At 39.9% G+C, this 27760-nt stretch overlaps 2 protein-coding genes across 5 annotated transcripts in view; one reads left to right on the forward strand and one right to left on the reverse strand.

Annotated features, from left to right (window-relative positions):
• immp2l (inner mitochondrial membrane peptidase subunit 2) overlaps positions 1-27760 on the reverse strand; it is a 144870-nt gene that overhangs the window by 70632 nt on the left and 46478 nt on the right. The window lies entirely within an intron of this gene.
• Positions 110-12744, forward strand: LOC119486329 (nuclear factor 7, brain-like). The gene is made up of 2 exons (XM_037766374.1): positions 110-120; positions 11100-12744. Exon 2 carries the CDS (start codon positions 11310-11312, stop codon positions 12696-12698), a length of 1389 nt encoding a protein of 462 aa, XP_037622302.1. The 5' UTR covers positions 110-120; positions 11100-11309; the 3' UTR covers positions 12699-12744.

Consider the following 27760-nt stretch of genomic DNA (forward strand, 5'->3'; position numbering starts at 1 on the left):
TCACTCTTGACCTCACTGAGAGGTCATACGGGGACATTGTCTCATTTTAAGGGGCCATGAGCCCAAAAGGCCGGCACCACTGCTCTGGACTAAAGTGTTGGATTGGCAGACTGACAGATGGTTTAATGATAACATTTACATGTCTGCACATTTTATAATGTCTGCTAAGAATCTACATCATCCTGAATGATGTCAGTCTGAAGAGGTGCTAAAGTGAGTTCAGGTGGGTCCGCGGTCGGTGCTGTCGCGGCTCCCTGCTCAGTAATGGATGAAGACTGTCCAGTTCAGAGCTGCATGAACCTGCACGATGCCGCCCTGCATTCAAATGAGCTGCAGGTTAATGGAGAGGGAGCTCTGCCCCGGAGAGACGCCGCCGCCGCCGCTACAGTAACGCTGCGGTGGATTTCTGTCCAATTAGAGCTGACTAATTGCCTCCTTAGACACGGAGCATCACTAACTGTTTCCAGTACTTGCAAACACTAATAAGAGCGTATGTGACAGGGCCATTACAGCTCAGATTTATATCCAACAATTACGATATGTGTGGTGCGGGTTGAGAGGAAATAAAAACAGTCCTGCACAGCTGGGCTGGATGCTGAGCCGTTGCCATGACAGCAGAAGATAAATGGTGGGTATTATCAATGCACTATAAAGCCTAAAACCACAATAAACATGATGATGAATAACGGCCCTTAAACAAGCGAGGAGTCTTAATAAGCGTTATTATAGCAAAGAAAACAGCCCTCGCATACAGTCCCAACAAAGCGGCGCCGCTCTGTTAATCCTGGAAATACGATGAAGTTATAAATGTCAAGTCGATCTCTGTTGACTTTCAGCCGTTTGACGGGGTGTCCACAAGTCAGGTCGATAAACATCAAAGAGGGTTCAGTCAGGTCGTCATCAACATCATCACAAACTTTATCGATCACAACGTCTGTTTGTGAGGTTTGAGGTTTAACTGTTCCTGTTAAAGCGTTCGGTACAGGACGTCCGGTTCGGTACGCCCGGTGACCCAAAATGTAAAAAAAAAAGTCTATTAATGTCTATACTCGCACGCACGGAAAATAAATTCTGGAGCACGAGTTTCACCCGGAAAGTTTAAGCAGCGCACAAGTTGTTGTCAGCTGTGTAGCATGCTAGTTGGCTTAGCATGGTCAGCCTGGTTAGTGAATCTCAATGGACAACGATTTGTTTCAAACCGTATGCAATAAAAACACGTTAACGCAAATTTGTTTTAACGCCACTAATTTCTTTAACACATTAACGCAATCGATCTTTCGGAGGTTGTAGTGGGCTAAGTTTTGAAGCTAGGCTAAATAACGCTCCAAAACTTACACTAAATTTTGGCGAGGAAAAACTGTCATAACCATTTTCAAAGGGGTCCCTTGACCTCTGACCTCAAGATATGTGAATGAAAATGGGTTCTCTGGGTACCCACGAGTCTCCCCTTTACAGACATGCCCACTTTATGATAATCACATGCAGTTTGGGGCAAGTCATAGTCAAGTCAGCACACTGACACACTGACAGCTGTTGTTGCCTGTTGGGCTGCAGTTTGCCATGTTATGATTTGAGCATATTTTTTATGCTAAATGCAGTACCTGTGAGGGTTTCTGGACAATATCTGTCATTGTTTTGTGTTGTTAATTGATTTCCAATAATAAATATATACATACAGCAGCACATTTGTCCACTCCCATGTTGATAGGAGTATTAAATTCTTGATAAATCTCCCTTTAAGGTACATTTTGAACAGATATAAAATGTGTGAGGGATAACGGGATGTTTTGTGGGAAAAAGGTATCCACTATATATTAACTCCTGCTGCTGTCTCTACTGCTGCTATCAACCTGTTAGTGTTACGGAGTACCGGACCTTACTGGCCTACTTTCACCACTAGCAAGAACTGGCCTGGAATTCATACGATGCGTCCGCAGCTCAACGGCACCAGAGAGCCTTCAGTTAGAAGAGAAAACTACATGTGTGCTAAAGACTTTTCTACACCACTATTCTTAGCAAACTCTCACAAAGCCACTTTCACTTCAACATCAGAGATTTCAGGACAAAAACAGCAGCGATCTGACAACCAGCTGATCATCAGACTATTTTTAGAAGACCTCTGACTTGCATCCTGCTTCAGCACCAAACACAGCTCCATTAATTAACAGATGACATCCAACAGCCATATGATGTGACAGGACCACTTGGCTGCGTCTCATCCACTGATCCAGGACACTTTTTAATAGAAATACTTCCACTGAAGTCACATGTGAGACCATCCACACTCAGGTCTGCACATCGTGTTCTTTCATCCCAACTTCTGAGGCAAACGCCGCGCTCATTAACACATACGTGTGATGGCATGTTAATTTATGGGAAAAGGCATCCATGGAAGTCTTCTCCCGATCACTGATCATCCTCAGACGAAGAGGAGCCGCTCGGCAGCGAGGAGAGCTCCACGCCAACAACAAAGTCACATCTGATGTTTAATGCAAAAGGCCACGATTTCAATGGCGACGTCCGACACTTTCATTTCCTTCCCATCAGTCTGCAGTGTCAGCCACCAGCAGGTCGGACGGCTTCTAAGCAGCGTAATAAGAGTTTTGGAGAGTTTTAAAAGGGAATAGAGTTCGACTATCACACATGCCCAATCCCCAGGCCTCATTAGCACAGAAACAACCTCCAAGATGAAGGGAAAAACAAACAAACAAAAATGGTTAATGAAAGAAAAACTCGCCTCTTCTCCTGCAGGATCACGTTTACAGTCGGCACACCTGACTTCAGGGAGATGGTAAACGGGGAAGAAAGACCGGGATTAAGGTAGTTTTAGAGATAAAAGTCCACTGTACTCCAAAGTCAACATTTACTGCTGTAACATCAAACTGCAGCTGCCCGGCTCCGTTCAGACAGAAACTCAGCAGGCCTGAGAGTCACAGTGGAGGTAAAGAAGGAAGAAATAGAGGAAGGCAGAGTCGTTGTTAGGAAGGAAGTCAGACCAGATGACTGGCTGGTCTCATACACCGCTCGTAGCTATACCTACAAAGAGTAATGCACTGAAATGCGTGTATATCCCACAAAATCAATTTGTGTGTGATCCACGTAATCGTGAACAAGGAAGAATAAATAGCGGCGAACGCAACATAGGGAGGAGGTCGGGTTGGATGGGTGGGTCAAAAAACACCAGACGTTCACCAGGAGACCGCTGTTCATGTCCCGTGTGAAACCAGAAGTCACCCTCAACTACGTAAATAAAAACGGAACAATAATGTGAATGACAGATGGATGGACAGACTAAACTAAAGACTTAAAGACTGTGGCTGCTGATTAGTAAAACTGTTTCATCCAGCGGTCAAAATATTTCTCGTTTAGCCGTTTGACTGTTGCACTGCCATTAATAAGAAACATCTTACATTAGGTAACGTTCTATTAGTAATAGGGCTGGACGATACACCTATCTCCTGATTCAATTCTATCACGATACTTGAGTGGCGATTCGATATGTATTGCGATTCGATATTATGATTTATTGTGATTTTTGTTAACTTTTTTAACACTAGACCATGAGAAAAAGTTGAATCATACACTTCTAGGGACTTTAACTTTGGAAAATATCTAAATTGATGCTGTAAAAATGTTTGATTTTCAGCATTGTATGTAGTCAGAGATGTCCTGAAGTCAAATATATCAGTCATTGTCAGGAATTCTTTATTACAATTTTTCCAGCAACCCAAAAATCAAAGAATAAAGACATTTCCCTCACAAATTAGTGGTATTTTCTTTTTAATTTATAAGGGACATGTAATGTTTTATACTTCTGGTGAATATAATCCAATCAATCTTATTTACATATACGTATTTTGTAAATACAGTTCCCTTTATTAACACCTTATTTTGAAAACCGGACGTAGTCATACATGTATACTTCCTCTAACTTCTCCAAGGTGGTCTCTAGCTCTCCCGTCAGCTCCGTTCTCTTTATACATCCATGGTCAGCTCCATCGGGGCCGTTTGAATGCATTTAACATAAATGTCAGTATATGGGTGATCTACAGTTGTAACGTCGGCCCATTTGACCACGGAGATGAGAGTGACGGCCCGCTTTACCGCATGTTGTCGCAATACGATAACGTTTCCTGTCCATGACAGAGTTAGCATGCAGCCTTAGCCGTGATGTCTAGCTCTGCTTTTCCTGCAATGTGTGAAACCCAAAGTGTTTCCATACTTTACTGGATGTGTAGTGTTTAGCACGCTGGATTTAAAATTTGAGGGTGCAGGTCGTATCAACGCAGTCCTTCTGCCGTTTTCTACTTTCTCGTTTTGGCTCGCGGCGGCCGGCTGGTTTGTTTTGGTTGAAGGATACGGAACGGATATGACGTCACGTTACTCAGACTACAACAATAAAAGCGGTAACTTCCTTCTACCTCCACATAGACTCAAATGAAGCAAATATGCCGATTCTGGTATTAAAAAATCAATTTCGGAATGGCAAATAAAAAACGCAATACAAATGTGAATCGATTGTTTTTCCCAGCCTTAGTTAGTAATGTTTATCTGATGTTCTTGGAAGGAATCGAATTAAGGGACTAAATTCATCTGCAATCCACTGAAAATTAGACAAGAAGCAACAAAACAGCTGCAATAAACCACAAAAACAAGCATGCTTATCGGCTCCAGATCCAATCGGCAGTGATGTAAACATGACACCCGGGTGGACACGCTAATTTTCAACCCTTTTCCGACGTAACGTGAGTTTATGAAAGTTTTTCTCTAAATTGTCTTTGCAGCTGGATGGAAACAGCAGAGCGATCAGTGAGCAAAGGATGAGAAAACCAATGCATGAGTGTGTGTTTATGTCGGGAGTTGCCATTATGTACTTGCAGTGCGGTCGAGGTGGACGGGCGGTCCGGTTAACTTCCCCAGGGGGGGAGATCAGACTGAACTGCTGCCTCGCGGATGTGAAGGAGAAAACGCAAATACTTAATCTGCCCTGCAGGAAACAAGTCGGTCCAGATGCCTGAACAGCAGGACCGGCTTCACCACCACTCTTTAATACCGAGTGTGTTTGTGTGGGCGAGAATTATCCATCTAGTCATATTGGAGGAGCTGCAGAGCGCTGTTGACTCACACAAAAGCAAATAATGTATACTGTACACACACACACACACGCAAAGACATGTTTCCATCTAAATAATACACACATTTAAAGCTGATTTCCTGAAAAGCTGGCAAAAGAAAATCCATTTTGTTTTCCCGTCAGATGGAGCCGTGTGAATGTTACATAATGAAAAGAGCGACAGTTGAAGTCTGGTCCATCAGGACGTTTCATTACTGCTTCACACCCCAGATGAAATTTATGGCATCTAAATGAATGAATCTGTTCTCCTCAGTCCACAAACAAACACTGAGCGGTTCTTTTCATTTATTTTTTGTCTTTATGGTGGAGTCAAAGGAAAGGAAGAAGAAGAAGGAACATCGGTAACGCTTCATTTTACAGGTCTGCAAATTTCATTTTAAATAAGTAATAATTAGCAAGTAACGCATTTTAAATTTCTCCTAAATTACCCCCTATATTTACCTCAAAATAATTTAATAATTATATTCTACTATTTCCCAAAGCAGGTAATAAATAGCTGGTAGTTTCTTTAATACATTACCAGGAAAGCAATCTGAAGTTAATTGCTAGGCATGATTACAAACACTAACAATTCATAGCCTTACCAGACACAGTTTATTACCTGCTTTGGGAAATGTTGATGTATAAATCTAAAATAATTTTGGGGTAATTTTTCATAAATTTTGAGGTAAATAAAGGGGTAATTACAAAGAAATTTCAAATGCGTTACTTGCAAATTATCGCCTACTTACCATGAAATTTGCGGACCTGTAAAACGAAGTATTACCGGAACATCATATTTGAAAAATCTGTTTCTATCATCCTTCATTCACATCTACTTTCCTCAGCCAAGAGCATTTTCTCTTTTTTATTTCAGGTGTTTAAAACTTTAATCACCACTTTAATCAGCGCTTTAATCACCCCTGTTAGACTTCCCAAAATAGAGGACAATTATCCCGACCTGCTGTATGTTGGCATGGTTGTAGGCGCAAGAGTTCTTTATTACATCTAATCTGGGAGTTCTCAGAGGCGAGAGTTTTTTGGTCAAAGTTAATTTTACTCCCGCCAGGTCAGAGAATTCAAAGCAATGTGCTCATTATCTATTAACTGTCTTTTTACGAGGTGCTGACTTTCAGCCAAAAGGAGCACAAAATATCTTTCTCTGCAGTAAGTAGACGGTAGGAGGCAGTGGTGGAAGAAGTATTATTCTACTTTAATTAAGTAGAAGTACCAATAAAACTATATAATGATCTAAAAGTCCTGCATTCACAGTTTTACTTACAGTGAGTTAACCCTCAATAGACACATTTTTGTGGGGGGAAACACAGGGTGGTTAGGGGGAGATAGCAGGTCAGCAGTAGATGTCACATAGAAGTGGTGTACATCATCTGAAAGCTGGGAACATGGAGATTAATTTGAGATGCAGCTCTGTGTGAGAAGTTGTTCTAGTCAGAAATAACCATGAAAGTGTATAAGGGTTTAGAACATTATGAAGTATATGATGGTCATCGTCATGCTCTATAATGTCTCATTAGTTGTTGCAGCAATTTTTGGGTTGATACCATTTGCTACACAGATTTGGTGCTAAATTCAACCATTTTTGACCACTGGAGCATTGAAAAAAAAAGATAAATAATTCCTCCTAAATACCACATTAAGACACCAAGACCTTGAGGAACACCATAGAAAAAGCCATGCTGTGATTTGGGATCAAAAACTTTTGACATTTGGAGATTTCTGCAAGAATTGTATTTTTTGGCGATTGGATGGCGAGCACTTCTGTTGTGTAAACTGCTCAGAAACCCCCTTTATTGTCAATCTAGCTAGGAAAGCCATCCATCCTCTGAATGCTCTAGGTCTCTAGTTTGTGGCTGTAAAGTTTCATGAGGCTGTGATTATCCTAGAGGTCACCACAGGTCATTTTATACAGAGAGGTCACGTTTAAAAAAATGGTCTCACTACAATGAAATGTCTACTATGGGGACTAACATCATCACACATGAATACGGTTGGACTCATTGGATCCACAAGAGTCTCAACTTTACAGTGATACCCAATTGTTGTAATAATGAACCCATTTTCATTCACATATCTTGAGGTCAGAGGTCAAGGGACCCCTTTGAAAATGATCATACCAGTTTTTCCTCGCCAAAATTTATCTCAAGTTTGGGGCGTTATTTATCCTCCTTTTTGACAATCTAGTATGACATGATTGGTATCAATGGATTCCTTCGGTTTTCTAGTTTCATATGATATCTGTATGTTCACTCTAGCTTTAAAACTGAATCTGCTAGAGCCTCCGGAATATAGTAAAGTCAGTCGGGATCGTCTCAGGGGGTTAAAGTACAGAAATATAATCAGCAAAATGTATTTAAAGTAAAGTAGAAAGCCTCTTTCAGTGTTATATTATTCTATAATTATATCACTGGATTATTATTACTGATAAATTATTATGTAAGCAGCCTTTTAAGGTTGGACCTATATGAAGTAGAGCTAATGTTAACTACCTTGAGTAATATATTGTTTAATTTATACTACTACTAATACATTATACTTTATAAGATGATCGTATGTTTTGGATAAAAAAATTAATTGCAAAGTACAAACAAAGTACAGCCATGAAATAAATTACAGAATTATTATATTATGAATTACTGCTGATATATTAGGCATCAAAATATTCACTTTATGCCAAGAAAAATAAACAAAGTGTTTAGTTTATATGATAAATGAGGAACTCACATGGTGCTCCTCATGCTGCCGAGTAAAAATCAAGATCCCATCAATCATCGAGAAAAGATAAATGAAGATTCCTGCTCAGTAAATTTACCTCTGCTGTCTTTTATTTCCTGTCGACATTTCAGCGCCTGATGTTTATCAGGACATTTTCATACGATAAATCCAGCAAGAGAAATTTGTGTGTCTGAATCTTAAAGTATTCAGTCGTTCCTGCTGTCGTAGTGTTCTTATAAAAAGGTAGAAAAGCTCTCAAAGAGTATTTACAACCAAGAAGTCTGAAGCTCTAAAATCAGGGTTTCACTAGAGCCAGTTTTAAGTTCCCCATGTCCTCATTTAAAGAAAGAAACTTGTGAAATTGTTGTGTGAATTTGAAATTGCAATAGTTTAATATTCTAATTGACCCTTTGCTAAATCCCGCCCCTCGAACACAGACTGGCCAATCATACCGTTGCATCTGCCAGCTCCGACCAGGGTCCGACAAGATATTAATATCATATGAAACTAGAAAAAACCTAAAGAATCCATTGGTACCAACCATGTCATACTAGCTTGTCGGGAAGGAGGTTAAATAACGCTATAACTTAAATTTTGGCGAGGAAAAACTGTCATGTTCATTTTCAAAGGGGTCCCTTGACCTCTGACCTCCAGATATGTGAATGTAAATGGGTTCTCTGGGTACCCACGAGTCTCCCCTTTACAGACTTTATGATAATCACATGAAGTTTGAGGCAAGTCATAGTCAAGTCAGCACACTGACACACTGCCATGTTATGATTAGAGCATATTTTTTATGCTAAATGCAGTACCTGTGAGGGTTTCTGGACAATATTTGTAATTTTTTTGTGTTGTTAATTGATTTCCAATAATAAATATATTCATACATTTGAATAAAGCAGCATATTTGTCCACTCCCATGTTGATAAGAGTATTAAATGCTTGAGAAATCTCCCTTTAAGGTACATTTTGAACATGATAAAAAATATGTGATTAATTTGCAATTAATCAAAAATAAGTATGGGCAATTATGCGATTAATCGTGATTAAATATTAAATTGATTGACAGCCCTAGTAAATAGCGATCAGCATATTTTAAGAAATATGATCGAGATAAGTCTAATTAATTCATGAGAAGGACTTCCTGTTGACAATCAGTGATCAATACTATTGAATAAATTTGATTTGAATATTATAATCAAACTTGCTATCATATCACAGGTGACAAATACTGACTTAATTCAGAGAACATTACAGATATTTTCTTCATTTCTCGTTGGGCGTCATCAAAGCAGTAAGAGAAAAAAAATATATAAATCTGCATTGTTCCCGCCGCCCTCATGTGTTAATATCCCAACATGGCTAATGGGATGTTTTATCAGCACACAACTCTGATTCATGGCTTATAATGGGGAAGAGATCCTGGCAATAAATGGAGGGATAATTAAGTAATGGGACATGATTAGCAAGTAATGCACTGTCACTGTCATCCCGCTGCCCTCCATCACAGCCGGGACGTCAAGAGGCAGATTAAGAAGATCTCTAAAACAAAAAGGAAAGACAAACCAGCCTCTCTCCAGGCTTACAGTAAGTAGATTTAAAGGGGCCGGGGTAAAACCACAGTCTCTGAGGAGTCATTTATGTTTAATATCAACACCAATATGAGATTAATTATCCACAAATTATAAAGATTTTAGATTTTGGTTTTCTCTGACAAGCCTCTGTAGGCATGCTGTAGGAGCAACCTCCGGGTCTGAGAAGTGAAGCCAATGCTGAAGTGCCTTAAACCTGCATTCTTTCTAACAGCCAGCAGGGGGCGACTCCTCTGGTTGCTAAAAGAAGTCTGATTGTATAGAAGTCTATGAGAAAATGAGCCTACTGCTCACTTGATTTATTACCTCAGTAAACATTGTGACAACAGTCACAATAAAGCAGCCTATAAGATGGACAAATGCCAGCAGAGAAACTAAGTCAACATCCAGTATTCTCCCATCATGCAACAGTGTGGGGACATCCACTAAATGGAAGTTTGAATCATTTCATTCTTCTTCTTTTGGAGACAAAATTATTTCACTTGTAAATAAAACATTTGGTGTCTGAATTATACTCTTTTTATCTCTGTTAAGATTAGGGCTGTCAAAGTTAACACCATAATAACACGTTAACGCAAATTTGTTTTTAATGCCACTCATTTCTTTAACGCATTAACGCAACTTGTGATTTTTAGGTTGTAGCTCAGTTTTAAAGCTAGAGTGAAAATACTGGTATCATATGAAACTAGAAAACCTAAAGAATCCAACCATGTCATACTAGCTTGTTGTGAGGAGGTTAAATAACGCTCCAAACTTACACTAAATTCTGGTGAGGAAAAACTGTCATGGCCATTTTCAAAGGGGTCCCTTGACCTCTGACCTCAAGATATGTGAATGAAAATGGGTTTTATGGGTACCCACGAGTCTCCCCTTTACAGACATGCCCACTTTATGATAATCACATGCAGTTTAGGGGAAATCATAGTCAGGTCAGCACACTGACACACTGACAGCTGTTGTTGCCTGTTGGGCTGCAGTTTGCCATGTTATGATTTGAGCATATTTGTTATGCTAAATGTAGTACCTGTGAGGGTTTCTGGACAATATCTGTCATTGTTTTGTGTTGTTAATTGATTTACAATAATAAATATATTCATACATTTGCATAAAGTAGCATATTTGTCCACTCCCATGTTGATAAGAGTATTAAATTCTTGACAAATCTCACTTTAAGGTACATTTTGAACAGATAAAAAATCTGTGATTAATTTGCGATTAATTGCGATTAAATATTTTAATCGATTGACATCCCTAATTAAAACAGTTATTATTGAAGGAAAGAAGAAGAACAACAATATAACCACTGATTCATATCTTTTCAACAGTGCAAATGCAAATCTACACACACACTCACGATCATATTGGATTATTTATTGATTAAGAGAATTGTGATTCTTCTTATTCTTTGTTACTACTGGCTGTTTAACTTTCCCCTCTACATACAAACACACATATCTGCAGCTCATACAGTCAAGGAGAGAGTGGAGTTCAGCTTTGGTGAACTTTCACATGTGTGACTGTGCCTTTAAGCAGTTTGGAATGAAACTCAACCTCACAAACCGTTATGATGAAGCTCCGCCCATCACCTGACTCGCCTGAGACAAACCAGGAAACAGGTTTTTATTCTGTCAACACACACACACTGAGAGACGGTCGATAAGATTCACCTTCAGACTAAAACCACCACTTCCACTGAGAGAGGACATCTACAGGAGGGAATACTGGAATACTACCACTTCAACCAGCTGCTGAATCCACAAACTGAACCAGAGTTTTACAAGAACAAAGTCTCAAAGTGAAAGTAACTTTCAGGGAACAGGAAGTGGCTGAGCCGTCTGCCTGCTGTGTTTTCAGCTTCACTCAGAGACTAAATGGCTTCCAGATTAGAGGACGATCTCTGCTGTTCTGTCTGCCACGACATCTTTAAAGATCCTGTCATCCTGTCATGTAGCCACAGCTTCTGTAAAGTCTGTCTGCAGAGCTGGTGGACAGAGAAACACGTCCAAGAGTGTCCACTTTGTAAGAGAAGATCTTCAAAGGGCTTACCACCTTCTAACTTAGCTTTAAAGAACCTGTGTGAGAGTTTGTTACAGGATAGAGCTCAGAGAGCTTCAGAGGCTCTCTGCAGTCTGCACTCTGAGAAACTCAAACTCTTCTGTCTGGACCATCAGCAGCCGGTGTGTCTCATCTGCAGAGATTCAGAAAAACACACTGACCACATAATCAGACCCATCGATGAAGCTGCACGACAACACAAGAAGAAACTTCAGGAAACTCTGGAGCCCTTAAAGAAGAAGTTAAAGGTTTTTGAAGAAGTTAAAGTGAAGTTTGATCAAACAGCAGAACACATGAAGGTCCAGGCCCAACACACAGAGAGGCAGATTAAGGAGCAGTTTAAGAAGCTTCACCAGTTTCTAGAAGAGGAAGAGGAGGCCAGGATGGCTGCACTGAGGGAGGAAGAGGAGCAGAAGAGTCAGATGATGAAGGAGAAGATGGAGGCTGTGAGCAGAGAGATAGCAGCTCTTTCAGACACAGTCAGAGCCACAGAGGACGAGCTGAGAGCTGAAGACGTCTCATTCCTGCTCAACTACAAGGCTGCAGTGGAAAGAGTCCAGCAGCGCCCCCTGCTGGAGGATCCACAGCTGCTCTCAGGAGCTCTGATAGACCAGGCCAAACACCTGGGCAACCTGACCTTCAACATCTGGAACAAGATGAAGGACATGGTCTCCTACACTCCTGTGATTCTGGACCCAAACACTGCTCATCCAAGACTCATCCTGTCTGAAGATCTGACCAGTGTGAGACGAGGAGAGAAACAGCAGCTTCCTGATAATCCAGAGAGGATTGATGATTACTGGTCTGTCCTGGGCTCTGAGGGCTTTAACTCAGGGACTCACAGCTGGGACGTCCAGGTTGGAGACAGTACATACTGGGGACTGGGTGTGTTAGCAGAGTCTGCCCAGAGGAAGAAATACATAGGGTCTGGATTATCGACATTATGGTTCATAGATGGTGAATACAGAACATTCCCCCCACCAAGTTCATCCACTGATCTCGTAGTGCAGAAGAAGCTCCAGAGGATCAGAGTGAATCTGGACTGGAACAAAGGAAAGCTGTCGTTCTCTGATCCTGATACTAACACACACATACACACCTTCAAACACACTTTCACTGAGAGGATGTTTCCATTCATTAGCACTATGGATGAACTGAAGGTTTTACCAGTGAAGGTCTCTGTGACTGTAGGACAACAGAAATAGATGATGATGATGATGATGATGATGATGATGATGATGATGATGATGACGACATGACATGCTGAACTTTAAACTTTTGATTTAGAGTCAAAGATTTTAAAACAACAGACAAATAGTATAAAGAACAATAACTTTATAAATAATTCAAGATTGTTTTTTTTAGGACTGAATGATTTTGATAAAATATCTAAATATGATTGTTTTGACTGATATTGCGATATGATTTCTGATATTGGAGGGAATGATAACTTCTACATCATTATTCTCATTTTCATTGATAAACATATTAAAATGAGTTATGGTGTGATTTTTGCGTGATGTGTACCAAACAAAGTCTGTAGAATATGATGTGTCGGTCAGGACATCTCTGCAGCACCACAATATTTAATTTAAAATGCTATTTTGACACATATTTCATCTTTAACAAATAATGCGCCTGGCTATATTGCACTTTTGATAAAATGTTCGCCCTCGTCTTTGTTCATGTCAAAGTTTATTCTTGTAAATAGTCCAATCAGAACATTTATTGAGATGATAAAATACAGATATATATTCAGTTATATTTAAAGACTTTGAAATGTAGAAGGGTTTCCAGGAAGCAGATTTAACATCAGTCCATGTTCCAGATGTTGGGTTTATTTGGTAACATGATCCAGATCAACTCAGTGAACTTGGACCAGAAACCAGGTTTGCTGCTGTGTTTACACACATTACTGATGTAACATCATCAGAATTAATAACTCATATTTAGTCTCCTGTTTCTGAATCACAAGACCTGTCAGTCAAGATGTGATTGACAGCAGCTTCAGATTGGTTTTGGTGGTGGGAGGGGCTAGTCTTTGGTTTACCATTATTGATTATTGATTATATCTTTAATGTGAAGTTTCTGTGTATTTGAACAGCAGGTTCAATCATTGATTTGTTTATTGATGTCAAGTGTTAAAGAGATTTTATTTTACATCATCTGTTCACTGTAATTCATCATTAGAAATGAGATTAAAGCTTCAACTGGAAAATTAAAGTGTGTCATGAATCAGAAACTGATGGTGGTTTTGTTTTTGATCTGTTCTAAGGTTGAAACTTTAAAATGTAATATATACTGCATAAATAATTTATAAGGGCTGAAGAGTTTCTGTTCTAGTCCTCAGTAAAGTCTGTCGGAGTCAAAGCTTTTGTAAATGTTGCTTTGTACATCAGGCTTCAGTCACACAGTCATAGAAACCTGCTGTTTGTAATCTGCTGCCACTAACTCAAGTTTTCAACGGTAGTGTATCTACTGTGGGACACACGTTACCCCCCTGCACTGACGACCTGGCAACCTCCAGGTCTGAAAAGTGAAGCCAATGCTGAAGTGCCTTAAACTTGCATTCTTTCTAACAGCCAGCAGGGGGCGACTCCTCTGGTAGCTAAAAGAAGTCTGATTGTATAGAAGTCTATGAGAAAATGACCCTACTTCTCACTTGATTTATTACCTCAGTAAACATTGTAAACATGAGTTTATGGTCTCAATCGCTTGTTTCAAGTCTTCTTCAATACAGCATGACGTTCATTTAGTAAATGATGGTCCCATTCAGAGTCAAATAGACCATAAAGCCGGGGATGCTTTAGGGCGGGGCAACCTTGTGATTGACAGGTTGCTACCACGGCTTCTTGTCAAAGTCCTACCCACTCCTCCAAACTCCTCCGTCCTAAACGTGACTGGATGAACCACGTCATCGTCAAAACATGCCGGTCTGCCCTTTAAGCAGATGAAACAGGGAGCACGGCGGTGGTCTGAGCTCAGGTCTTGTGAAGGAAGGATGATCTCTTTGAACAGTAATTAAGTTCCCTGGCATTTACCGACAGACAGGTATCAGGGAAAAAGACACAAACAAACTTTATTTGTTTCCATCTTCCGTCACCTGCCCTCCTGCCAGCCCTCCTGGGGAGAAACCTTTCCCAAATCCTCCTCACATCAAAACATCAAAACAGTGTTTATCTGCCTCATCTGCCCGGGCCGCCGCAAATAATGACTTCAAATTGCATGTGCCGAGCTTCAAATGTGGCGCATGCCCAACATGTCTGCGCAGTGATACTCTTCTATCTGCTCATTAGCCTGCCAATTACAGTGGGAGGCCTAATTTCACGCAGACATTTAATGATGTTCCCCCATTAAAAAGAGACACAGCTGAAAGCCTCCCCGAGCTTTTATCATTGAGGAGAGGAATTTGAGGAAGAAGGTTACATCAAATACAGATGATATTTAAATCTGTGAAGTTGCATCAGGTTGAAAGGAGGAAATAAAAAGGAGCCGGCTATTTCCTGCTGTCCAGTCCACTGAGACGAGACGCAGGGAGATCAAACACGACTAAGGATGCACCAATCCGACGTTTTAAGTCACGATACCGATACAGATACCTGGGCTTTGAGTATCAGGGTTTAATTAATAAGCTGTACAGTATGCCTCACTGTGTGAAAGTAACTGGGATCATTATGTTATGTGTAAGGCAACATCAGACTTGACTTAAACATCGCTTTACTAACTTTGTAAAATAAAATGTAACAAATAAATATTTTTTTCTATTTTATTTATAAAAAAAATTATTTGTATTTATTATTAAAATAATAAATCGTACACCAGTAACTTGGTAAAAAGAATCTTCAAAGTAAACAGAATTTGTATTTATTATTTAAATAATAAATTATACACCAGCAACTTGGTAAAGAATCTTTAAAAATTAACAGAATTTTTATTTATTATCAAAATGATAAATCGTACACCAATAACTTGGTAAAAAATCTACAAAAGTAACAGAATTTGTATTTATTATTAAAATAATAAATCAAACACCAATAACTTGGTAAAAAAATCATCCCTTTTTCCTACCTTTTTAATGCAGCAAAAAATTGAAAAAATCTGTATTGGCCTGATATCTGATCCAGTATCGGTGCATCCCTAAACACGACCCACAACTAAACTTGTGTACGTGACTGAACAACGTGGCGTTATAGTAACAATCCCTGCAGCTGCTTCAGTCCATAAATACAAGAATTAGAGCTGAAACAGAGCCAAACTGACAACAACAGGTCAGTACAGTCAGAACACCCACACCTGTCACTTTACATCAAACATCTGAGTCACTGTAAACACAGTAAATAGACTTACAAGTGGCATCGCAAGTCTCCATAGCAACCGCATCCGCTTCTATCATGGAGGAACCCCGGGTCATTTCAACAAAGATTTTAGAAGCAAAGAGACAAAACTCTGGTGCTTTTTTTGACAACAGCCGCTAGATGGTACTGTGGTAACACTGCCGCCATTTTGGACTGAAAACGCCAAAGAGGCTGAGTCCATGGATGTATAAAGAGACGTCTGTAAATCAGAGGATATATTTTTTAAGGTGGATCAACTTCCCAGTAGGAACACTTAAATATCCCTCATTTAAATCATCATGTCCTAAAAGTAGTATAACGAACTAACAGCTGAATCCAGAGTTATTTTCCTCGCCATAATGAACGGTCATCAGACCCACGGGACTGCGCCACCCTGCACGCTCATATGACATATCCGGTTCTGCCAGCTTCCTGCTAGCTGTATGCGGCTGTAATAATGGATATATTGGCTGTAATTCATCACTTTTATTATCTTCTAATACACCCATGGGCTGTATGCTGTAAGCCTGTAACGTGGTGGATGTAATAACGTCTCTGTTCCCAAACAACCGGCTATCGGCCAGTAGCTAGTAGTGCTAGTAGAATGACATCAACAGAATTTAATGGAGTTGTAGGATATTTACTAACACGCAGGGAAAAAGCACAGGACACAACCTCTTCTACATCCATGGTCTGTGCTCTATTGGACTCTAGTTTGGATCCTTGACATGAAAAGGTTTGAGATTGTTCTCAAAATCTGTGTGCTGGATTTTTATAACTTCCATTTATGTCCATCGCTCACTTTATGATCCTCTGGGAAGCAGCCGGGCAAAAAGTTTAATAAGTAAATAAGTAAATAGTTATAATGGTATGAATATTTATAATATTTTTATGGTTCAACACTGGATATTTCAGTAGAGACATTAAATATGACAATAGAATAGAAATAATTTAGTTTTACTTTTGTACGGCTCTTTGTAGGCGGACGTTTTACTGGTGTCTGGTAGTCGCCCTCAGTCCAAAATGGCAGAAGCGTAGCTCTGCTGCTGGGCGCTGATGTTACAATGGAATGACCAATTGACTTTCACTTCTTATTAATATACGTTCTTTGTTTCATTATAGCAGATTTTTGATCATTATGTCGGTCTTCAAGCTGAACAGACAAGATAAAATAGACTCTCTAAATACAGTTCCTGACTGGTTTCAACTGTTCCAATGCCAAGAAACAGAAAGATTCTGGTTCTGTGAAGGTGAGAACTCAAATCAGCTTCACACACAGACCTCCAATATGGCTGCCGGACGATAAAAAATCCCATTATGCACCTTTTCAAGATTTTATATTGTGGTGAGCTCACATAAAAACTAAACATTAGGACATAACAGGACCTCACTGGAGACATAAAACAAGCAGTGATAGCATAAAATGACCATAGTCAAATAATAAAACTTTATAGGTAAAGACAGTAAAATAATAATAATAAAAAACCTGCGTTCCTATCGGGATGATGTCAGCTCCAAAAACAACTACGATGTGGAATATTACGGTGTCCTGTGGACAATAATAATAATAACAACACCTCTGTTGTTTAGGAGTTAAAGGAGAACTCTACTGGTTTTACACATAAACATGTGGTTCCAGGTGTTGGGGAGATCTACTGCATATGTTTTAAATGTAACTTTATTTATTAATATATTACCTTTTATACAAACATTCAGCCCAAAGTGCTTCATATAGAAAAAAAATAAAATAAAATAAACACCAGGGATAGAAAAATTGTAAAAAAAAAAAAAAAAAAAACTAAAGCTATAACATTACTCCAAATTAAAAGCCAGATTAAAAAAAAAGGTCTTTAATTTATTTTTTAAAATATATAAAGAGAGAGCTCGTCATTCTCATATCCAGAGGTATAAAATCAGAAGGCACTCTCACCGCGTAATTATAATGTGATCTGGCTAAATACTCGCCTGCAAATATTTCACATCAAAACTATTCATAAGCATAAACTATTCAGGGATGCAAATTTGCGACAGTTGCAATGCTTTTTCCAATAATAGGGCTGTCAATCAATTAAAATATTTAATCACAAATGAATCATCAATTTTTTTATCTGTTCAAAATGTACCTTAAAGGGAGATTTGTCAAGTATTTAATACTCTTATCAACATGGGGGCGGGCAAATATACTGCTTTCTGCAAATGTATGTATGTATATATTTATTATTGTAAATCAATTAACAACACAAAACAATGACAAATATTGTCCAGAAACCCTCACAGGTACTGCATTTAAGCATAAAAAATATGCTCAAATCATAACATGGCAAACTGCAGCCCAACAGGCAACAACAGCTGTCAGTGTGTCAGTGTGCTGACTTGACTATGACTTGCCCCAAACTGCATGTGATCATCATAAAGTAGGCATGTCTGTAAAGGGGAGACTCGTGGGTACCAATTGAACACATTTTCATTCACATATCTGGAGGTCAGACGTCAAGGGACTCCTTTGAAAATGGCCATGCTAGTTTTTCCTCGCCAACATTTAGGGATTGAAGACTACAAGTTTGAAAAGGTAATAAATCTGGAAGTGTGGAGTTAGAAAGAAGTGAGACCTCTGTAGCTGCTCATCTCTGCTGAGGACTGGAGGCTCCAGATGACATTAGCTGCTAGTAGCATAACACACCTGAATCTCTAACCAAACTGTGGCGGTTGAGTTGCATTGTGGGTAATGTAGGCACCCAGGTTTTGACAAGGAATAAGATTGTCTGGAATAAGAAAGACAATGTTTCTGGTTCTGCTACATCGATTTTTATGCCGTCTATTGTGAGTTTGACCATTTTTTTTGAGTGCAGTGCTAAATCTGTGGAGTGCTCTTTATAAGGATGTGAACAGCCTCTGGATAAGTAGTGTTACACAACCTGGCTGCTCTGCTTCTAATTCATTTTCATTTCTCTTGTCTCCATGAACTCAGTGAGATGCAGCTGAAAGCTCTAAAATGGGGAAGTCGACTGTAACTTGAGTTATTTCTCTTTTTGTCAACAAAATGTGTTCAAGGTCAACAATAACCTGACGCCATATGTCTACCATACACTAGCAGACTATGAAAAGACTTTTAAAAGAGTGAAGTCTGACACCCTCTCACATCTAAAGACAATGTGTCTCAAGTCACAGACTATCATATTTTGCACAGACTGGGGATCTTGCAGGGTCACTGTTTACAAGACTACAAGTAGATCTCTTTTGAGATGATGTCATCCTGCTCCTGGTGGAAATTTACAAGAAGAAAAACAAGTGGACAGAAACTACTGCAGCCCTCAAAATCCCCGGTGAGTATGCCATAGATAGCTAATCACTGTCCTGAATGGGGCTACTTGCAATCTAACGTTCGCTACTGGAATGTTTGCTATTAACCTTTATTAACCGAAAATCACTTCCATGGCCTCCGCCATTTCAACACGTCACAACTCGTAAACTCGGAGCTTTCAGAAACTTACAAGGTTGTGAATACCACAAGAGGGAGGCGTTCACATGGACAGATCAGACGAGACAAAGACTGACTGAAGACAACTTGGACTGAGTTTTATGACCACCTTACACTGAACAGTCGAGCATCACAACTCTCGCTCGAAAAGTCGTTTGGTGTGAGGTCGGCATTAGTTGTTTAGTTGGGAAGACTTTTAGAACTTTCCACAAGTGATTTATTGAAAACATTTTGAGCTGAAAAGCAGAATAATTTGTTGTTTTCTGTCTGTTGACTTTCGATTTCCACTGTGACCTTTGTAGAAGTCCACCGCTACTTCTTTAGTTTTACACACATTCATCTCCAGGTTTCTGGCTCCACACCAGTCCACCAGGGAAGAAACCTCACTGCTGTAGGCTGCTAGAAATCAGACATACTATTCTATTAAATCCCTGTATTCAGCAAATGTGTTCTTAAGTACACACAGTATATTGGGTTGTTAGTTTTCGAGTGAGGAAAACCCTTGTTTAGAGCGTTTTCAGAGTGTGTTCCTGTTACAGGAAAACAGCAAACAGGATCTAATGAGCTTCTCCAGAGACGCACACATTCAAACACACACACCTCCCACACAGAGTGAACACAAGGCCACAACATAAAACCACCGATATATACTCCTATTCACTGGAGAGATGGAGAGAGCGGGAAAGACGGAGAGAGAGTGTGCACATGTGTGTGTGGGATGAATTAAAGCCTCTGGCTGCTCTGTTTGTCCTCTACGTGGCCCCATCCTTCATCAGCGGAGCGAAGCCCGGACACCGAGGATCGGAGATATTTTAGAAGATAAATCGCTCCGATATGGAAAACTGACCCGCCTCTTGGTCTGTAAAAGTAGGTACTTACGGTGGCTTGTTACCATGACAACTGGTCTGTTACCATCCCTGAACCCACCACTACAAGTGCGACTAACACATTTGTTTTATGTGCACTTTGGTCTCACTGCTGTAATGCTTTGGATCTAAAGCCTCTTTCACACATAGTTCCCCGGTAAATTGGGATAACCTTTCAGGCACTGCTTGTGATTTTTCACATTTTTAGAATATTTTTCACATACTTGTTGGACATTTTTTAGATGTTTTTCCGCATATTTTTTGGATATATTTCACACATTTGTCAGACGTTTTTCGCATATTTTTTGCATATTTTTCACATATTACTTTTAATATTTTTCACATATTTTCCAGACATTTTTTACCAATTTTTACCATATTTTACTAATATTTTTTGTATATTTTTTGGCAAGTTTTCACATCTTTATTGGAAATTTTTCAAATATTTTTCAAATATTTTGGAAATATTTTTCACATATTTTCCATACATTTTTCACTTATTTTTCACATATTATACATGTTTGTCCGACATTTTTCACATACTTTTTAGATATTCAGATATTTTACTAATATTTTTCAGACATTTTTCATGTAATTATTTGTTGCTAGTTATCAAGTCACCCATGAAAGGATTTGTGTAAACGCTAGACCGGAGAGAGTCTTGTGATTGGTTCTCTTGCTAGACATGAAAGCGTCTTTCATCAGACGGACATAACTCTTTTAAGTGCTTGCTGCAATGTTACTGCATTCATTCACAACACAGCCGTACCGTCATTTTCCCTGAAATGTTACGAGTTCTTGAGGTGGAAAATTGGAACTCCGATTTTCCCTGAATATCGATCCCTGCTCCCATTCACACCACCCAAATGTGGATTAATCCACCGCTGAAAATAGTCCCCAACAAATGCACTATTTCCTCTTGTTTGTTTGATAAAAACTACAGTATTTATAAAGATTACCACTCTTTAGATGCATGTGTACGTCGATCATCATATGTGTGGCAGCTACAACAAGTTTGTTACTTTTGCACTCTGCTTTTTAGTTTTAGTTCTAACTTTTTATTATTCTGTTTATTTGTTCCGTCTTTTCTGTAGCCATGGAGTTATTTCTATAGGGCATATGGTGTAGGAGGGTCCTGGCACTAAATCTGTATTTGTGTTGATAATTTGCTGCATATGTTTTTGATTTCCATATTGTAAAAGACAGAGCTATTGGCACATTCTGTCCTCGGGTTTAATGAGATCGAGTGTAGGAAAGTTTTTTTAAAGAGTCTAGAGCGTTGTTTGTATGAGTGCTTTTAAATCTCCTTTAAGTATTGTCTTTGTGTTCCCACACACTGGCAATATGATATGAGATGGGAAAATCCAATAAAAATGTGGTACAAACAAAAAAATGTTTCGTCTTCAGTAGGAACTAAAGGCTTGGGGGTGCACAGAGTAGAGACGTCAGAAAGTGTTGAGAGATGAACTAAGATGTTGTTGGTTTTACTCTTTGCATGCAGTTTGTTGGCAATAAGAAAAATCTAAAATAACCAGCTTTGTTTAAGTACCAAAACCTGCAGCAGAGCACCGGAGTGGGTCCAGCAGGCAGCAGCACACCACACAGCCTGCTGCCTGCTGGCTCAGTATGCAGCGCATGGGACTAATAACATCTGGTTCTTGCTCTACTAAGCCCTGCCAGAGCCCTTATCCACATCGCCACCATCACCACCACCACCTCCTCTTCCTCCTGCTCTCTGCTGGTTATTATCAGAAACATACAAACCATCTTTCTCCGTGATCGCCGGCCGCTCCCATCTCCTGGTCTTTGTCTTGTTTAATTAAAACTGTGACAGGACACAAAAAAGTGGAGCCGCAATTTATAACCGTGACATATCTTCCTGACTGAGCCCTTGTTTCTAGCAGACCGAGCACTCAACATAATCAAAACTCTCTCTGGGAGGGCGGCGGCAGTCTCAAAGATGGATGAGCCCATGTGACTGCAGGCTTCAGCGGGCTGTCAGAGGAAAACTATCTTCACCTGCCTTCTCCCCCTCTTACGTTTTGTACTATCACCAGGTTCTGTAGCTCTTCTTTCAGTTGACAAAAAAAAATTCTGAGAGCAGTCGGCAGGAAAATGTTCACATCATTATGAGTTGTTCCCAGAAAAGACTGGTGACTCGGCCCGCTACGATGTCATAGCTCGCCTCCTGACACCGGGGCTTGGACATATTTTTGGACACAACAGTGTTCAGGGGAGACTTTGCTGAAAACATATGTTCTCCCAGAAGCCTGTATGGTCAGTCAAATGTGGAAATCCAAACAAACATGATTTGGGGTGACCTCTTGACCCTGCCGATGCTCCACATCACCCACGATTGAGCGATCCCATCAAATCTGAAGGATTTGATTTAAATCCAACGTCACATACATTAATCACTTTCACAAATACAGCACAACACAGAGGATAACAAAGCATTCAGGAACATTTCCGTCATGCGCCTTTTCACACATGCCATGGCAGTGAAGGAATACATTGGGTGTCAGTGTTCTTGTAGTGTCTCTAATATTAACTAATAATTTTCTGAAATTTTTCAGATATTTTTCAAGTTTTTCGAATATTTTTCACACATTTGTCTGACATTTTTCACATATTTTTCACATATTAGTCGCATACAGTATGTGTCAGACAACTTTCCAATATTTTTCAGATATTTTCCATTAATTTTTCACTTATTTTTTGACATATTTTACTAATAATTTCAGATATTTTTCACATATTTTTTGGATATTTTTCGCCTATCAAATGTCAAAAGTTTTTGATACCAAATCACAGCATGGCTTTTTCTATGGTGTTCCTCAAGGTCTTGGTGTCTTAATGTGGTATTTTGGAGGAATTATTGATCATTTTTATTAATTCTCAAGTGGTAGAAAATGGTTAAATTTAGCACCAAATCTGTGTAACAAATGGTGACAACCCAAAATCTGCTGCAACAACTTATGAAACATAACAGAGCATGGGGATGACCATCATATACTTCTATCATAACATTCTAAATCCTTTGTTATATTATTTCCACAATTTTTAATTAATTATGCCCTAACCCTAATTGATGTTTATTCCTTTATTAATGACTAGAACAACTTGACACACAGCGCTGAGCTGCATCTCAAATTAATCTTCAGGTTCCCAGCTTTCAGATGATGTACACCACTTATATGTGACATCTACTGTTGACCTGCTATCTGCCCCTAAAGACCCCCTGTACTCCCCTAAAAAAGACAAAAAGCGGGTCTATTGTGGGTCTCAAAGGGGTTAAAAAACAAATTGAAAATTATTAAACAATTACCAAAATAGTGCGTAAAAGGACATGCAAATGAATAGTAAAAATGGAGCTTTGTGGGGCTTATAGACCTTTAGTCCACTGGGTATTGTCTGACTGTATTGTATTGTTGTCTCCAGGATTTTTTACTCGCCTATCTTCAAAATAACAAAACCTGCTGAAGTCTCATTCTCCTTTAAGTTTCTGGTTCTTTGAAATGTCCTTCTAATGTTGGGAAACATTACAAACATTATTTCTCTCCACAAATTTAATTATAACAAATTTAAAAACATTTAATGGTCATAAGTACACAGACCTGGTTAAGTAAGGATGTTATCTTTGTGAAAGCGTTCATTAATATCATGGGTGACGTTAACAGCTGAAGCACATTGTGTGTTCCTCCGCTGAAATTAAAGCCACTCTTCCTGGTACAACTCATTTTTAAGGGGCTTTAGGGAAACATATGTGCTTCCATCCGAGAGTTTACAACTTCAATAAAATTACAAGGAAAATGGATATTTACAACAAATAAATACAAAGAAACACATGTATCTCTACTGCTCCAATAAACTGGAAAGCAGCCTCGCCACATATATATTGAGACAACGTCTTCCAAATGCCAAACCTTATAAATATTGTACAATAAAAATAGCAAAATGTGAAGTCACGTTTTTAAAAAGAACAAAGCACATAGCAGCTTTTACAAGACTTCTTATCAAAGGGGGGAATAGTGTTTGATGAAAGCATCAGAGCCGAGGACGGAGGCAGACATCTGACAGAGACAGATGGTCTTCAGAGGAGAGCTTCTACAAGCAGACATTTAAAAAGGCTCCACTACGCTACCAACACCGGCCTCACTTTCATAGCGACTCGCTCTCCGGAGAGGCCTCCTCTCCCTGCTTATCGGTTTGTGACCGCTACACCGGCTGTGACAGATGATCTCGTGTCGGGTTGTTGACGTTTCATCTCCACCAGTACACAACAGAGACCACCACTTCTAACTCCTGACCGCCGTCTAAAGCTTCCAGTAAAACACAGAAGATTTACAAAAGTCCCAGCAGAGCGCAGAGGAACAGAATCAGTCCTGACACGACGTAAACAAAGCTTCCTGTTTGGGTTTATAACTGCTGAACTAAAGGCACGTGGGTACAAAATGTTTGACTAGTCCGAAAACAAAGAGAAAGTGATTAAGGTAAAAATAGTGTTTAATGGGATCCACTGTGGTATGAACCTTTTAGTGTTGTAGAGGTAGTGTGGGTATTGCCCCCTCTCAGTTGATTAGTCAACTCATCGGTCGTTTTGGTCGAATAAGATCATTATATTATATTATTATATTGATTATTTCTGAGAAAATTAGCACATCTCTGGTAAACAGCAGGTTTAAAGTGGTGCTATTGTGTGAATCTTTGTGGAGAATCTCAGTTTTACAGATCTGTCGATAAATCAACTAATCGAGTGTTAATCGATTAAGAATTTCTTTTGTCGAGGACAGTCCTAGAATTGGGACTATCAAATGATCATCACACATTTCCAAAATATGGAAAGCTGCTGCCTCTGTTAAAGAACGCTCCAGAGGTCTCCAAAATCAGTTAGGAGCTGAAACCAAATCTTAAAGGGAAAATCCACCACCTTTCTATGTGGATGTCAATATAGCAGCACTGAGGAATTTATTGCTTCAACTGACTACATTAACCATCAACACTGATTGGACATGGTTTATACGCTGCACTTATTCTAACTTCCAAGAGCAAATAATGTGAAAGAGCAAAATTACAGAATTTTTAAAATGTTGACCAAAAAAAACCCAACATTTTTCTCTGAGCTGCTTTATACTGCGACTGGTTCTCAGAATCACAATCAGGTTTATTGCACATACAAGGAATTTATCTTGGTGATTTGGTGCATAACAATAAACAGTGCAAATGTCAAGAGACATATATAATTTACAATAGAAAATGTGAGAAAATATAAGGAATAAGTAAGAATACATCTGTTTTTAAAGTGGAAAAGCTCTCGAGTTTTGTGCAGGAATGTGCAAAATATTGACCAATGTGCAAAAGTTCACAATATGAAGTATAAGTACAAAGAATACGGACATGTTGGAAGATAGAAGAGATGTGCATTAATTTAACGCTCGTGTAATGTATCGATGCAACTTCAAAGACCCAATCTCCACCAAAATAACTCACGTTGGACAGCCTCATTTAAATGAAACTCCCTCCTTGTTGCGCCTCTCCTCCCACCGCTGCACCAAATACCACACAGATGGACAAAGCAAGTTTCAAGGTCAGAAAAAGTACCAAACTGTTGGAGCACCGCTGAATAGTTTGAAAAGCTGAGTAAAACTTGCCTCATCGTTTTAACAACGATAAACAAGAGTTTCCAAGTAAACACAACTATTTACAACTGCAGCTACAACTACACCCGTGATTCCAAACATACGAGTCGGGACCCCTCATGTGGACATCCCTGTCCACGTGCTTTTGTGTACTTTTTGCTCTCAGGCTACAAAAACACTGAAGATTTCCAAAAACCCCAGCAGAGGGGAGGAGGAGGACCTGATCTGAAACTAGAAAGAAAACAGAGCATAAACAAAGCTTCCTGCTCCGGGTTTTACCTGCTAAACTAAAGCTCGGTGGGTGCAGATTGGTTGCCTAGCCCCGGTCAAACCTGGAAAATAAAAGAAAAAAGAAAAGGGAACAGAAAATGCCAAATCAAAAGGCTGCTCACAAAAAAAAAAAGAGTGTTGTTCAGTCAGTCAGGGAGTGGTGGGCAAGCAGTTAAATTATAGAGTAGAATTCAATCGCAAGAAGCCCCAAAAAATAAAGTCAGGCATTCAGCTTCCTGCAGAGAAGCCTTGACAGCAATCTGCTGCTGCAGTCTCCACCATCAAGATTCAGAGACGCCCTGCTGTCCGGCTCAGATGAGCTCCCCGTCGGAGCAGAAATAAGAACGGCATAAATCAGTCGCCTGGGAACTCCAACATGCTTAAACATGAGCCCCGGCTGAACGTGACGCTCAGCCGCAGCAATCCAGCAACCGTCTATCACAGCACGAGGATCCAGACATCTTTTAATGGCGTCCTCGCTCTCTTTCTGATTATAAGGGGATCACTAATGAGTCAGTCAGATCTGTGTGAGTGTTAGCGAGGGCTGGTAAACAGGCAGCCCACCTCCGCACACACCCCGACAGTTGTGACACCGATATAAAACCCACGCAACACTCCAGTTAATGAGGCCAACATGGACACCGTGACTTAGGCAAGCCTAAAGCCGGGGCCTGTCACTGCCAGCGCTCAGACCAGAAGCAGGAATACACAGCGCGGCGTCCTGACACCAGCTACTGTAGCTAGCAGGCAGCCACATAATGACCTGTCACTGTGCCACCCGCACAGGAAGCATAAAAGATAAACAATAAAAACAACACACTCAAATTCAAATGTCCTGTTCACAGAGGGGGGGATCGGACCTTTTCCTCCAGCGTTTCCTGTCTGCATTTACATAACAGCTGTTTAGAGATGATGACCCAAAATCTGTATGGTGTTTTTTTTTGGCAATTTTCCTTCTGCAGGTAAATGATGTGACAGAAAGTTCCCCCAGCAGGGCTGAGGTGCACCTGACTTTTGGCAAGCTTCACACAGAGTCATCGGTTGTGGGTTGTGACAGCAGATAGCGGCTAAGAGCCTCCTTTAGCGGCTAATTGCCGTCATTACCTCCTCCGAGCTGAGGCCGGATCGACAGCCGGCGGGAGAGGGGGGGAGGCCGCGGTGCGTGGCTGATAAAACAACACACGTAATTGGCTGCGTAATGACAGCAGCTCAAATGCTTCTGAATTGAAAAGGCTAAGGTCGCGACTCTGATGTCACACAGCCTGAAGCAACGCCACCGATCACAACCTGCCCTCCCCGCCATCGATCCCCGCCCGCGCTGTGCGAGACACCGTCCAGCTCAAAGCCGGTGTTTTATGCTGGTACTTTCCATTGATTTGGGGAAAGAATCCAAAGATTTAATTACACGAGTAACACATAAACTGTCCTGTGCCAATAGTAGTTACAGGCTGGGAAAAATACAGCCGTGCCCTGTTAAAGTAATGGCCCGGGCTGGATTTGTGAGACAGTTGTGGAGTTTATGGGGGAAACGATTTTTTTTTCTTTTTTTGCTCTGGTGCATTAGCTCCATTAGCAGCGAGGAAAACAAGAACACCAGCCTGCTGCCTGTAATTTGTCTATTTAGGGACTTGTCTTAATGCTGAGGTGTCTATCTTTTTCTATGTTCATTTTTAGAGTTAT

The sequence above is a fragment of the Sebastes umbrosus genome, chromosome 4 (assembly GCF_015220745.1).
Source record: "Sebastes umbrosus isolate fSebUmb1 chromosome 4, fSebUmb1.pri, whole genome shotgun sequence".
NCBI classification, from domain to species: Eukaryota; Metazoa; Chordata; class Actinopteri; order Perciformes; family Sebastidae; genus Sebastes; species Sebastes umbrosus.

Bases quoted from the DNA above. Each gene is read 5' to 3' on its own strand.
- LOC119486329 (XM_037766374.1), top strand. From the start codon at position 11,310: ATGGCTTCCAGATTAGAGGACGATCTCTGCTGTTCTGTCTGCCACGAC.